This window comes from Nuphar pumila, chromosome 1, assembly GCF_984573655.1.
Source record: "Nuphar pumila chromosome 1, dmNupPumi1.hap1.1, whole genome shotgun sequence".
NCBI lineage: Eukaryota > Viridiplantae > Streptophyta > Magnoliopsida > Nymphaeales > Nymphaeaceae > Nuphar > Nuphar pumila.
Genome location: NC_143249.1, coordinates 144,672,892 through 144,687,673, shown reverse-complemented (window position 1 = coordinate 144,687,673; position 14,782 = coordinate 144,672,892). Strand labels below are relative to the sequence as shown.

The window sequence follows — 14,782 nt, the reverse complement described above, 5'->3', positions numbered from 1 at the left end:
TTGCCATTACCTCAATTATTGGCAAGGTTCTGGCAAGTGGCGGTCAAAGTAGTGAGGGCTTCCAAGAGAAAGTCCCCCTGAGCAGTCCATCCCGTGGGTTGTAGTGCAGCCATCTACAAAAATTTAATTCGACGTAAATGTTTAGGTTTGCATAAATAATTTTTTCTACTAATATCCCTAATCGACATCTAATTTCTAAATTTGCATAATTCATAAAAATGTAAGCATTTGAGAGATTGCTTCCATAGAAGTGCATAAAAATTACAAAAAAGAACACACTCACCAAGCGATGACGGTCAGTTGGACGAGTTTGAGCCAAACTTTTCCTTCTGCTCTGATACCAAGTTGTAACACCTCAAAATTTCTATCTTGAAAATTGTGTAAAAAAAATAATTTTAAATGATTTTATAAAATCACAGCAAAAATTCAAATGAGATAAAAGCTTCGGGGTATTACAATTCTATTATAACCTTTCCACATACACTTTGAATTTAAAATTAAACATCCATAATTAACTAAATGTCCATTACACTTTGAATTTAAATAATAGCATAGTCCTTTCAGATTAAATGAATATCATAGTCTTGAGTACTCATAAATGCTCGTAATCCAAAACAAGTCCAAAAATTGAGAAAGGCTTGGCTCAGTCCCCATCGCAACTTTCTGCCATCGCATGGTCATCTATTCACTACCTAAAAACAATAAATAATAGTAGGGTCAAACAATTAAGTCCTCAGTAAGGCAGAGCTATTCAATATGCATAAACTAAAACAAGTAATAAAAGATTAATCTGATATTCACACACCCAAATATTTTTAATCACATTAAGAATACATAAGTGCAATTCTTCACAAGACTTTCTAATATACATTTACATAATTCTCGCAATCAAAGGCATTTACTTAACTATAAACATTTAAATATGCATGAGCAGTTAAAAATGCATGCACTTACTTACCATTGCAGAAGTCAAATTGTATGCATAAGTGACTTTTTATCTTTAATTGGGTTTTCTTTTTAGATGATAAATGTCATGCCTAAATAAATGTACAATCACTTTAGGTTTCAGTTCTTAGCCCTGTGGGTACTAACACATGCTTAAACCTAGATCAGGGCTATAATGCAAAAGTGTTTTCATACAATTATAACTTTGGCCTGACTGGGCACCTTTCACCAGTCTACAGGTGAGGGATGAGTGTATCGAGAAAGTGCTCCCAACACCGTTATCACAATGCATCAGTTTTTCACTCATAAGTTTATATCCTCTACGTTCTAGTCTAATTCAGAGGTTTCTCCTATCTTCATGGTTGGGGAGGAGCAACCTTTTATGCTCAAAACAATGCCCACGAAGCCAAAAGTAGTGCTTGCCCTCTCCTTGCGAGCATCAATTTTTTAGTGTTACATGGTTAAACATTTTAAATTTATTAATTTCATGCAACACTCACTTATGAATCCAACTCAGGGATTCGACCTCTTTGGGGCCCATGAATGCACATTCTTAAAACATATATTTCAAGTATCATTGCACAATGCTTTTCTTTCATTTTGACTTAACCATACATTTAACATGAAACAATGATTTTAACAATTAAATGTATTCAACTGTTCGCATTAACATACATGTCATTCATTTCAATGTCAATATTCATAAACAATTACACATTCGTATTTGATCACAATTCAAACCCTTTTCGTTAAGTTCATTAGTGAATGGCTATAAAGGCTAATTAGTGCATGAGCACTTCATTCAATTCTTACCTCATATTGGGCACTCAGTTCTTTCATAAAAATTATCTTAACAGTTCACATGCAATATGATATTCTCAAAAGCACACTCAAAAACCATATAGAAATTGCACGTATATGCTAATCAGGTCTTTAACCAATTCAGAACTTATCGAACCTCAATTTTGTCTAACTATTACAACTGTCACAGAAAAGTGTATAGTCGTCAAATAGAGCTGAAATTTTTAAAAGTCGTAGATAATTCTGTCAGCTTTTCGATGCCGCAAACCATTCATAAAAATTTCTTCGGATGAGAGAGATACGACCAGTTTAGTGTATGCCTATACTTTTCTATTCTGACTATCGCGGTTCAATGCTCAGTTTAGTAACAGAGCTCAAATTTTTTCAATCTGTTAAATTTTGTCAGCTTTCCAACACAATAAATTGTTCGTAAAAATGCCTTCGAATGAGGGAGATATGTATGATTTATCAGTCAGGTGTCAGGCCGAAAATAAATCCAGTTGGGGATTAAATTGGGACTCTTAGAGATCTAAAATATTATGTGATCCAACCAAGATCCGAGATCCATCAAAAAACCAGAATACATATAAATAAATTTATGAAGACATAAATTACAACGAAAAGAGAAGTAGTGTTGTGGAGGGATTCATTACTTCTTTGGGAAATGACTTGAGTTCAAATCCCACCACACACGGTTTATGTAGGGAATATGCTATATTTCTTTTTTTACAAAACTTTAACTCTTATACGCATACAAATAAATTAATATAAACATTATTTATAACGAAAATAGCAATAGTGTTGTGGAGAGGTTTGTTGCCTCTTTGGAAGATGTTCTGTGATCAAATCCCACCACACATGGTTTATGTAGTGGAGGTGCTACATTTTCTTTTTGACAAAACTTTAGCCATTTTAAAATATACATTTTCAAAAATAAAAATAAAAAGAGTAAGTCAAGCATCAAAAAATGAGATGCACGGCTATTGTTTTGTAATGCAATTTTTTGTTTTAAGGCATGAGGATATTCCTCATATACCACACGTTTTATTGTGTTGTTGATTAAAATAGAGTTTAAGAGGAAAGAAAGTTAGAAAATTCATTTGGGTAATTAGAAGTAACCCTACACGTTTTTTGAGATGGCCCTAATTCAAATAAAGAAAGAGTAAATAGAGAATCAAATTTCTCATTAAGGTAATGTTGACCTTCTCCCATGACCACATGTTTTCTTGCTTTTGATTTGATTCTAAAAATAATGAAAGGAAGCATAGAGGAATGAGGAAATAAGAGAATCTCATCCTACTATGGTAAGAATTGAATTCCTCCCTCATTCACACGTTTTTATGAATTACTACCAAGTAAGCATGACGGGAAAAAAGATTAAGGAAGGTTAGGATCAATAATGAAAAAGGAATGGGATATAAAAAAAAAAGTTTAAATGAGAGGCCAACCCTCTCACACGCATATTGGGATGTTTATAAACCAAGATAGGCAACAAATTAATATGGAACTTTCAAAAGAAAGAAAACTTCCAAGAATTTATTTATTTATTTATTTATTTTTTTGGGGGGGGGGTTTCCTTTATACTTTAAAGTCTATCACACTCATATCACCTCTCTCTCTCTCATATTTCCCTTCTCTCTCCCATCTCTTTCTATCAACTTACCTTGGAGGTGCTGGAAGGCTGAGAAAGAAGCCTTCTTGATATGACATACCACAGGAGTTAGTTGGTGACTTGATTCATCGAAGAAAGATAAGGAGCATTATATCCTGATGCATATGTTGCATACCGTTTGAATATATGTATGAAAATACATAAACTTCAGTCATGGCATTTAGCCATGATGGATCAAAGATCAAACCAATCCCTGTTATTCAAAAAAAATGTGCAGCATATGGGATAGATATTTGTATCAATCCACTCTAGATGGTGGGATTGATAGCATAATTCCAGTAGCCGATTCAAGCAAATATGCTTGTACTTCAAGAAGAAAGAAAAAAATTTAATAGGTACATATAGCTCTTAGTATGACATAAATTTGTTGATGCATATGGTTGTTTTCTTATCCAAGAATGATTTTGGTATGTTTGATTAAATTAGATGCTCTAAAGAAAATAAAGTATGTATATATATTAGATAGTATTAGTTGGATGTAGGGTATTCTGATTAAGAGTTAGAGAAAACTGAATATGAATATGTGTTTTACACGAGTCACTCATTGTATCAGTATTTTAAAACAAAACATGGCTATGATAGTATCTCAATACTTGAAGGTCAGACCTACGTTTCAGCAGGAACCAAAGAGAAAAAGAAACTTGTTAGCAGCAAAGCAATACCAATGTGGAAACATAGCATCGTATTGTTAATATTAAACTTTATCAATGATTTGCCAAAAGCATATTGAAGTATATAGTATGTTGAATATAAGATTGCTGAAGTTACAGAAATACCTACTAAACGACGTAGGCAAAAATGCAAAATCATATGCAGAGGTTTCAAAATAAAGGGGAGGGGGTGGGTATTTACGATTTATATTCTGCACATGATAACACTGCATATCTCTTTGTTTTGAATATTATTCATGGCGCATTTAGTTTTTATTCTGTCTCAAAAATCCAAAGAAAACAAATGGTTATCCATAATTCACGCATAGTGCATACTTGGTTGATTTAGCGATCATTCGCACACACCTGCACCTATTATTGGGTTTTAAAAAAAAGATGTTACGGGGTGTGTGGGGGATGAACAAGGGCCGGAACGATGCCAGCTCACATTGTGCCTCACCGGTCACATCAGACAGACTGGTCTGTCTGACCCGGCTTGACCAAATCGACCAACCATGGTCCAGGTGTAATTGGCACAGCAGGGTGCGCCATACCCTGGTTGGCGCTGCTGTAGTCTGTTGCGCATCAGGGTTACAGCAGAGCGGAGTCTGCAGCCTCCGGGTCTGCTGTCCCTGTATGTGGTGATGTAGCTGATGGTCACCACGCACAGCAGGGCTTCCAAACACCCTGCTGGGTATAGTCGGCTGGGGTCAGTTTGACCCCAACCGTGGCCTATCGTGCCATTGCTTAAAGAGTAGCTAGTGCACTGCACCTTGTATTGGGACTTTGCAAGTTCAAATCTTATTGTTATCATTGTATAACGGGTAGGGGTCTGCCTAAACCTAGTGTTTTCCTTTGTAAAATAAAAAAAAGAAATTTATGGCAAACCGTCTCAGTTTGCAGATGCCTTAGTCAGCTGCCGCTTCTAGCTTGTGCAGTGGGCTGTCACACTTTTGTCCAACACAGCAGACACATTCTACTGTTAAGAAGGGGGAAGCTACTGCTGACCCACATGGGTGCATCAGGCTGAGTTCAAAACGACCCTGGCTCCCTTTTCTCATAGTTGTATGATTGGCAGGCCCCTCCCTGCTGGGATATGGACTTTGTGGCTGCAGTGGCTGCAATCCTGATACAGGCCGAGCCTGTCCTTTCAAAGAAGAAAAAAAGTGTAACCAAAAACATGAATCACCAGTTGTTGGCGTAATATGCATGTCCATGGCGGGTGTGCGATAGGACCGAAGGTGGTCCACCACAGCTAGTAAAAATTTATATGTATGTGTGGTATATATATATCACTTATTTCAGTCACAAGGTTCTGGTAAAATAATGGAATAACATATTTGAAATAAAATGCTCATTGCCTGTATGGATTGGTTGCGCGTTTGGATCCTCAAAAGTATTGTCGTGCACTCAAGTGGGTGGTCGTATATTTAAAAACCCAGTAACATAGTAAAGGAATGTTGATTTTAGTATTCTTGCCATTATGTTCTTGAAATGAGTGTACATGTGTGTGTTTCGCAAAAATGCAATATTTATCGTATGCACATGAAAATCATGTTATGCTATTACTGAATTTCAACAAAGAATGAGATATCCATTATGCTAATTGTTTCACATGTAAATTAAATAGTGATTCACATATTAACACCATGACCACGTCCAGCACATGGACCGCTTGTGGTTATATGCACAATCTTAATAATTGCATAGTTATGAACATTGCAGGGTCATGAATGATAAGAAAGTTCAAAACTGATCTTGCGGTTTCGTAGAACCCTTATAGTGCCATATGAGCACTTATGAAATTTTATGCTTGCGACATGCCGTGGTTGATGCTATGTTTAATGCATATGCTTGGGTGTGCTTCACCCAGAATAGAGCATGTAGTTGCATGATCAATGACGTACACCCTAATTCAAAAATAAAATTTAAAATAATGCAAGCATACTCGACTCAGATTTGAGCCTGTAATTCTGATAAATATTGTGTTGGTGCCTATTGTGCACTAGGTTAGTAATGTGCATACACTTAGATCACCCTGGGTGTGGGTTTGGACTTTTGATAATCCCTTATGGTGCAATGAATTACACTAAGAAATAAACAAAATTAAATATATGTACATATAACCTAAGCCAAAATATCAGAACAAGAAAGGCATGTGGACACAGATGAGAATCTCGTGACCCTGAGAAGGTCGGCACAAATACGTCATCCCATAGAGAAGTGGGTCAATTATGAAAATTTTTGCATAGATCATCAAGCATTTCTTACAGCCATAGAGTCCCAAGAAGAACCCAAGTATTTTTAGCAGGCATATCAACATAAAAGATGGGTTAATGCAATGAATGAAGAAATGGAAGCTCTGCACAAATGTCAAACTTCAAAAATTGTCAAGAGACCTTTGAATAAGAATGCGGTTGGGTCCAAATGGGTTTATAAAATAAAATATAGACCCGACGGTAGTGTGAAGAGATACAAAGCACGACTTGTGGCAAAAGGATTCACTCAAGAACATGGATTGGATTATGACGAAACATTCAGTCCGATGATAAAAATGGGTATTATTCGGATTATTATGTCTCTAGCTAATAATTAGGGTTGGACACTCAACCAGATGGATGTTAAAAATGTCTTTTTTCGTGGTAGCCTAAAGAAAGAAGTGTATATGGAACAACCAGAAGGGTACGCCCAAGATGACACGAATGCTTATGTGTGTAGACTACAAAAATCCATTTATTGATTAAAGTAGGCATCACGTTCATGGTTTGAAAGTTTTTCTCAAGAAATTCAGAATCATGGATTTGTTCGTTCATATCTTGATTATTCCTTGTCTATCTACAAAAGAAAAGGTTTCATAACACTTCTTATCATATATGTAGATGACATGATAATTATAGGAAATTCAGAAGAACATATTCAAGAGATCAAAGGGCTGCTTAGCGACAGATTTCAAATGAAAGATCTTGGAAAGTTAAAGTACTTGGGATTGAAGTTGATAGGCAAAATGAGGTGTTAACAATGACTCAACATAAATATAATATCAATTTACTTGATAAGAGTGGAATGAGGGACTGCAAACCAGTGACCACGCCATCTCTCATTCACCAGAAGCTAAGTAATGGAGATGGAGATATATATGAGAATACAACCAACTATCGGAGTATAGTTGGTATGCTTCAATACATGACTTTTACCAGACCAGATATAGTTTATGATGTAAATCAAGTGTCACAATTCATGCATGAACCAAGGATTGTGCATATGGAGGCGGTCAAGAGGATCTTGCGGTACTTGAAGGGCACTATAGGAGACGGTTTGGTGTATGAAAAAAGAAGACAAAATCAGGACATGTTAATGTTGATGGCATACTCAGATGCAGATTGGGCTGGAGATCCCGATGAAAGGAAATCAGTGACTGGCTATTGTGTGTTTCTTGGAAGAAACTTAGTTTCGTGGAGTAGTAAAAAGCAAAGGGTTGTTGCTAGGTCAAGCACAAAAGCAGAATATCATGCAATGGCTTCCGTTACATCCGAATTGACATGGATTAGGCATCTTTTGGTTGAGTTAGGAGAATTTTTACCAAAATGGATTTTATTATGTGACAATCAAAGTGTGATAAAGATCTCAGTGAATCCTATACATCATAGAAGAACGAAACATATTGAGATAGATCAACACTTCATCAGGCAAAAGATTGAAGATCAAGAACTAGAAGTGAGGTATATTGAAACAAAAAATCAGATTGCAGATTTGCTCACCAAAGGTCTCACGATAAGAAGATTTTGGTTCCTTAAAGGCAAGATGAACATGATTCAAATACATGTTCATCTTGAGGGAGGTCGTTAAGACGTCATTTTATGGCTTCGGGTTTGGATCGGATATGGATCCAGAATCCAAACATACCATATAATTAAGTTATATTATTGAGGGTTGTTTAGTCATTGGATTGCAGCCCTAATCTGATTGTAACATAAAAGGACATTACACGTGAAGGGCCTGCTGCTGCATAACACATTCTGGACCTCTCTTTCTCTCGTTAAAAGAGGAACCAACAAGACACTGCAAGGCTGATCAACAAGCGACTGCAGGTATGATCTGGTAATACTTGAAACTCTAATATTTAAGAATGATCGGTACAAGCCTGCATCCAAGTCTGGATTTCAAAAATTTGTTATGGTGATTTGACAGTCCAAAACATTCCCAAAAAATAACCCTAGTTAGCCTTATTTGTCTTAAACCGAACCCAATTTACAGATCAGAAAAATCTTATCTCGATCTATAGATATTGTCGTTTTATCGAAACCTGTCAGATCCAGCATTGGATCCTGATGACGTAACTCTTTTAAACTTTAAAAAATTTCCTAAGCCCTAAAATCCTAAAATTAAAATTTTTACCCTAGGAACGTGTATATGTTAGCTTTCAACCCCATTTTACAGGTCCAAAAAAAATTGGTTCAGTTCACTGAGATCTGGTCTAATCTTTAGAACCTGTAAGAACCCCAATATTGAGCTGAACCTGTAACGTCCTGACCTAGCCCGAAAATAAATTATTTGCGACCATTTAAAGACCTTAAAAAAGAAAAAAAAAACAAATTTATATGCTTGAGATCTCTGGCCAGAAGACCAAACCCAAAGCCAGCCTTAAATCCAAGTCTAACCCTCTTCTCACCCGAACTTCGGACCGGCAGTCTGTCTTGCAGGCCAACAACACTTGACTTAGAGAAAAAAAGCCACCCTGTATCAAATTTTCCACCTATGCTGGCAAGGATCCAACCAGCTGGATATTCCAGGTCGAGCATTATTTGCGGGTGATGCGGACCTTAGAAATAGAAAAAGTCTCCATCGCCTCCATCCATCTGGAGGAAGATGCAGCGCACTGGTTCAAACAAAGCCTTGGCATACCAACTAGGGAAGCGTCCGCACGTGCATTGATTCTACGATTTGGCCCTTCAGCATACGTGAATCACAATGTAACGCAGACTCAACTAGAGGTTAATAACTGTAGTTACCAAGGAGCACCAGGAATGGTGTCGGGACTTCAGAGCTGGGATGCCAAAATACTCCAACTGATTAATTACATAAAGGAGTATCACGAATGCTTCAAGGAGGAGGATAAAAGGTTCAAGAAAGCTTGTCGAGATGATGTGGATGACTAACCAGATTAAAAAACGCACTCCTAGCATTGTATGTGAGCTCATTGATGCAAATTCCTAACTAAAGGCAACCAAATCTAAGCCAAAAGGTACAGCCCCCAACCTGTTCAGTGAAATATCTAAACCAAGTGAGATTGGTTCCAATGCCACTCCAGGAGGTCCAAGATTGCTGAAGTTGGGTGGCAAAGATGGGTCTGAAGGGAGAAACACCATCAGCTGCCATGTGTTAGATGTAATGTTCGAATAAGGGCAGCAGGGCCTCGAGTTCATTTATAACTAGCGAGTTCTTGGAGCATCCTTTGTTGTTGAATGTGCATCACCATGAAGGAGATGAAGGGCATGATCTTGTAGCCTTCCATATGCTCGATGTAATGCCCAAAGCACTTCAGGAAGGTGCAGTGTTGGACTGTGCATTGACCAATACAAAGCTAGCCAATTCCTTAGTTGATCCACATAAAGAAAAAGCTACCCACAAGATGCTTGATGAAATGCAGCCAACAGAGGACAATCATCCCTCCCATGATCAAAGCCTAAGTAGTAGCCTGCAGGCGAGCATGACGCATCACCTAAAACGCTATTGGCTAGCAATTGTGGATGTTCACCACCAACAAACCAGGGAAAGTGCAGCGTACCTGGCCGTGTACCACATGCACCTTTCTCACTGGCTATACCTCACAATTCTTCCTTCCTATTATATGTGCACACATGACCACGTTGAGGACAAGGTGGACATGAAGGATAGGGATTGCAGAACTTCCCTCAACGATTCCTGTTTTGTCCAAGTGGTTGATCGGATGGGAAATTTGAAAGTAACCACTGAGTTACATGAGGACTATGAAGCACCAAAGAGCTCTTGGTGGTTGCTATATTTTTTCGAATGACAAGGGAGGCCTGACTTCGTTCATGAGTTCACTCACTCAAGATGTGGGTCGACGCGCATTGCAATCAGCCCTCCCGTGGTACTGTAGCGAGGTACCCAGTCCAGCACAATAGAATCATGATTCCCGTCAATCTGTGAGGAATTTTGCAGCACGTTTTGTTGCATTGGATCCATAATTAAATTTCCTAGTCGACTACGCAAGTCACAGCCTCAAATTTAGCTTGTATTGTGCGCAAAATACAAAATACTCAAAATTAGACACTCCAGTTCTCATAGTTGTTGAGAGTGACTATGCATCAGTCATTGCGAGGAAGACCATGTCCGATGGGGATCCGAGTGAAGGGATAGAAGAAGGCATGTCTGAAGCACAACACCCCAATGCCTGCTACGGGTACACTGAAGCGCAATAAGAGCCCAATTCAGTGGTTGGCAAAATGAGTGTTGATACGACCTTGTCGATTGTTGCCCCTACCATAGTTGTGGGTCATCACTACGGCAAGTCGCTGGTATGGTTACACCAATTCAATGCACGCTATGTGTTCAAGGTGATGTTTGGTACAGTTGGCAGTCAATTATTGGGTATCATCAAAGCTGCCACTTAGATGACTGGCTTATGGCGAAAAAAAAACATCATACCCAGGTGTTCGATCCAAGAGGAGAGGTTGATTAAAGAGATATTACCGAGTTACCACCTCTCAAACAAGGCGTGTTTGAAAGGGGTGGATTGTTACGGACTTTTTCTGCTTCAGGTTCGATACAGAGAATCCGCCCTAGTTGGATCTGTTCCACCAGAGGATCCACCATAGGCACCGCCAGCCTGAGTTCAACTCCAAGTGGGACTCTACACGATTTATCAGACTCTACTGGATTTATCAGAGTCCAGTCCAGCATGGAGTCTTACCCAAGCTAGGACTAGTGGGACACACCCCCTAGAATCCCATCTAGGGTGAGAACCTTTTTATGTAGCTTATCTTCTACTCCTGTATTTTATAGATAGGCATGTATATTTTAGTTTTTCTTCAATGAAATTTATTGAATTGTACCTCTAAATTTTGTTCAGGGTTTGTGTGTGTGATTGATCATTGAGAGAAAGATTTTGCTCCCTTTCCCATTCTCTTTCCACGACTATAATCGGCCAATCCAGATTGAGTTTCTCCCTTCCAGTCGTGCATTTCTCCTTTCGCCTCGCTCCTCGCGTCCAACTATGAGAGACACTTCTCTCTCTCCCAACAGGTACTTTCTCCCTTGTCGTGTCGTTGCCCTGGACACGTCCAGCTTGCTCTCTTTTTTGTTATTGTGTCCTCTCCCTAGACACGCCTTTGCCACCCTCTACATGGTGTGGTTTACCCTGCATGCGTCTAGCTTTCGAGCCCTGCCCCGATCCGCGTGCCCGAATCTGGTAGGACCGACCCCTCTGGGAATCAGATCCTATCATCCTCTCAGGGAAAAATTGGATGTCTTTGATTGAAGACCACATCTTGGTAAGGTTTTCAAAGATAAAACAAAATTCCATTTGTTTCTTCTTGTCCTATCCTGAGAACCCCACAATGAAGGTCCAGTCAAACGACTCCAACAACTCTTCATGATTTATATGAGGCACATATAAGAACTTATGATCCTCCTTTTCCATAGATCGAATAGGTTCACCTTTGAGTCGATAGGCTTCTTCTTTAACACCCACCACATCAGACCAAGTCTGATGCTTCTTCGATTGATCAGCAGAGGAGGATGGTGAAGAATCCTTCCCCCATCATTCTTTGATGGTTCCTAGTGTCAGGGTGACCTCCAGCAAAGGCAACGTTATTCTCTCCCATCTCTCTCGACTCCTCCATCCCCAAGTAACATGAAAGAATGGAGAAATGTGAAAAAGGATGTAGACAATTTGGATTCAGCTTAGATGTGACTAATATCGATCTAACTAATCACGTATTGGCTAAAACGCGCTCAGATGGTGAAAATCTCACACCAAATCCAGTTTTTCACATGTAATCTTGATATCTTGTTGTGCTACAAGCAAACACGTAAAATACCTTGGAGCAGTTTTACCATGAACCCAAGTCATTAAGCAATTACTCTTAGCCATCTGAAGTATTTGTGACAACTAGATAGCAGGTATTAAAGCAAAATAAGATCTTGATGAATATCATAGACCATAACTAGATTATGAATTGTAATTGGATCTAGTTTATGACAACTAACGTTAAATTATAGATGTTGCAAACAAAAACTAAAGAAAAATTTACAGATCTGCAAATAGGGTTGTCATGATGATAAATTTCAATGAGGTAAGGGAATTTTCCAAAGGATGTATCATAGGGAAGAAGTTCCAGTCAATAAAAGCTTCTTGTCAAAAATTAAGAGGTGAATCATGCATTAGCAAATAAGAAATAATTTTCCAGTCAATAAAAGCTTCTTGTCAAAAATTAAGAGGTGAATCATGCGTTAGAAAATAAAAAGTAAATATGATTATCAAGAATAACATACTGCAGAAGCACGCACTTGCCTTCCAATGAAGTGCCCAACTGCCAAGGTGTTGCTTAAGGACAGGATGGTTCCATAATTATGCGAGTCATGTAAATGAGTAGGGTAATAACAAAATTGAGATACCATCTGATATGAACATAAAATCCTAATAAAAATAGCCTTGTGGCTTGATGACTGTATGGTATCGTATAATGGGTCCTAATAAGTGGTGGCATTTCATCAAAGGCGAATCTGTTTCTTTTGTAAGCAACCTTTCAACGAAAGAAAGAAATACTAAATCTTTATTCTCAACATAGAAATAGAAATACAAATTTTACATATGTCAATACAAATGGAAATACAAATTATACATAGGACAATGTTTAGACAAATACTGCATATCAAGTTATGAACCACTTCCAAGATAAAGAAAATCAAGAGTTCACTATAGTTTATCAGTCTTATCATGCTTGCCTGTAGGCTTTCTTTTTTTCATGCATAAATCTAGCATTTACAGTGAGAAGCAGCATCACTGGCGACGAGATTTGCAACTGTAGGCATACAATGCTGCTTCAAAAGCACAAGGCTGTCGACATAAGGAGAAACACCATTAGTTGAACGCTCCAATTTGAGACCCTCATCTTTGAAAACATGGAATTTTCTCAGCTGAGGATGGTAAGACACCAAGTATTGCCGCATCTCGCAGGGCGACGACACCCACAGTAAGATTTCACCCCTGATTGTGGCTACAGGAACTATGCAAACAAGATCCATCTGCAACTCCCTCGGGATGAATCCCACACCAAGATCATATTCCTTGAACCAAACACCACTGGCATAGTCCTTTAGCAGCCACGTTTCCATGGAGGCATAGAAGGCATCAAAGTGAAGCAAATGCAGGAAGCCATTAAGCTCAGCAAGACACACCAAATGCCGGTACATCGAAAGCCCGCTAGACGAATAATCGCCGCAGCGGCACTTGGGGTACGCCAAAGTCCGGAATTTCTCATCACTGATATCAAATGCAACTATACAGCCAGGCCAATCCAAGCCATCAGTCCAGTGAACAGCTCCATTGACACAAGGATGAGCAACACCGAAAGACCAACATCCCGAAACTTCGAAAGAGATATCAAGTTCCCGCCACGACGAATCTTCGAGCAGAGTCAAGATCTCCGAGTAGGAGCTGGTTCCCTTCCAATGCACAAGGAGCAGCTTGTACTGCCCAGACAAGGGATCTCGAAGGAGCTCGCAGATTCGAGCTTTCGAGTCGGGCCGGCTGTGAAGAGGAAGGGTCACGCATTGCCGCGTCGAGAGGTTGGCAATGTGCAGAGGATCCGGAGAGCGGACCGCCTCGAAGCAGATCAAGCCGTCGCAGGAGGACCGAATGCTGAAGGTGGGTATTGGGAAAAACTGGTTATCTCCCTTCTGCAATGGTGGGTGTCGCTCGTTGCCCAAGAAGTAGACCGTGTGACGAGTTTCTGCGAGGATTTTGGTGTTGTCTCTGGATCGATTGAGGTGAACGTCGATGAAATGGTCATCTTGGTCGATCAGAGAGCACCATGATCGGCAGACGCCCCTGAATCTCAGGAGGGACTTCACTGGAAGACGAGAGAGTATCTCGTAGAAGAGGATTTGGAGAGGGAGGGTCCGCAACGAGGAGTCACCATCTTCTTCATTCGATGGGGATGGCGTAGCTGCTGCTTCTCTTGCCATGGGAAGCCAGCCACTCTTTGCTTTTCCACCACTCAATGGTTAGACAGAGACTTGCCTTCTAAAATGAAGACGGAGAATCAAGTGGAATGTAACTCAGATTTTCATACGTTTTTTTATTTTTTATTTTAAATTTTAAATTTTAAATTTTAAATTTCAACGTACGGAAGACAAGCTTGGATCTTGAAAATCAATGGCTTAAAATTTTCATAAATACCCAAGCATAAAAATAACTTGATTCCAAGCACAACGTCTAATGCATCCCGAGGGTTAGACTTGCATAAAAACCTATAAAAATCTCAACTTATACCAAGTAACATATTTTGCTAGTTTACATGTTTGAGTTTCCTATATAAAGGTAACTAAAATATGTAAATCAATCAAACATATAAATTGATATAATCGAGATTTTCATTTGGATGCATGATTTTATAGAAGCAAACTCTTGGATCATCTAATTAGGATTTATAAGAAAAAACTTTTAAGGCTTAAAAATCAATGGCTA

The 14,782-nt window shown here is 38.9% G+C and overlaps 1 protein-coding gene across 1 annotated transcript; it reads right to left on the bottom strand.

Annotated features, from left to right (window-relative positions):
- Window positions 1-12,880: 12,880 nt before the first annotated feature.
- LOC149849195 (putative F-box protein At4g09190) lies at window positions 12,881-14,280 on the bottom strand. The gene has a single exon (XM_090007597.1). It carries the CDS (start codon window positions 14,278-14,280, stop codon window positions 13,069-13,071), a length of 1,212 nt encoding a protein of 403 aa, XP_089863723.1. The 3' UTR covers window positions 12,881-13,068.
- Window positions 14,281-14,782: the final 502 nt, after the last annotated feature.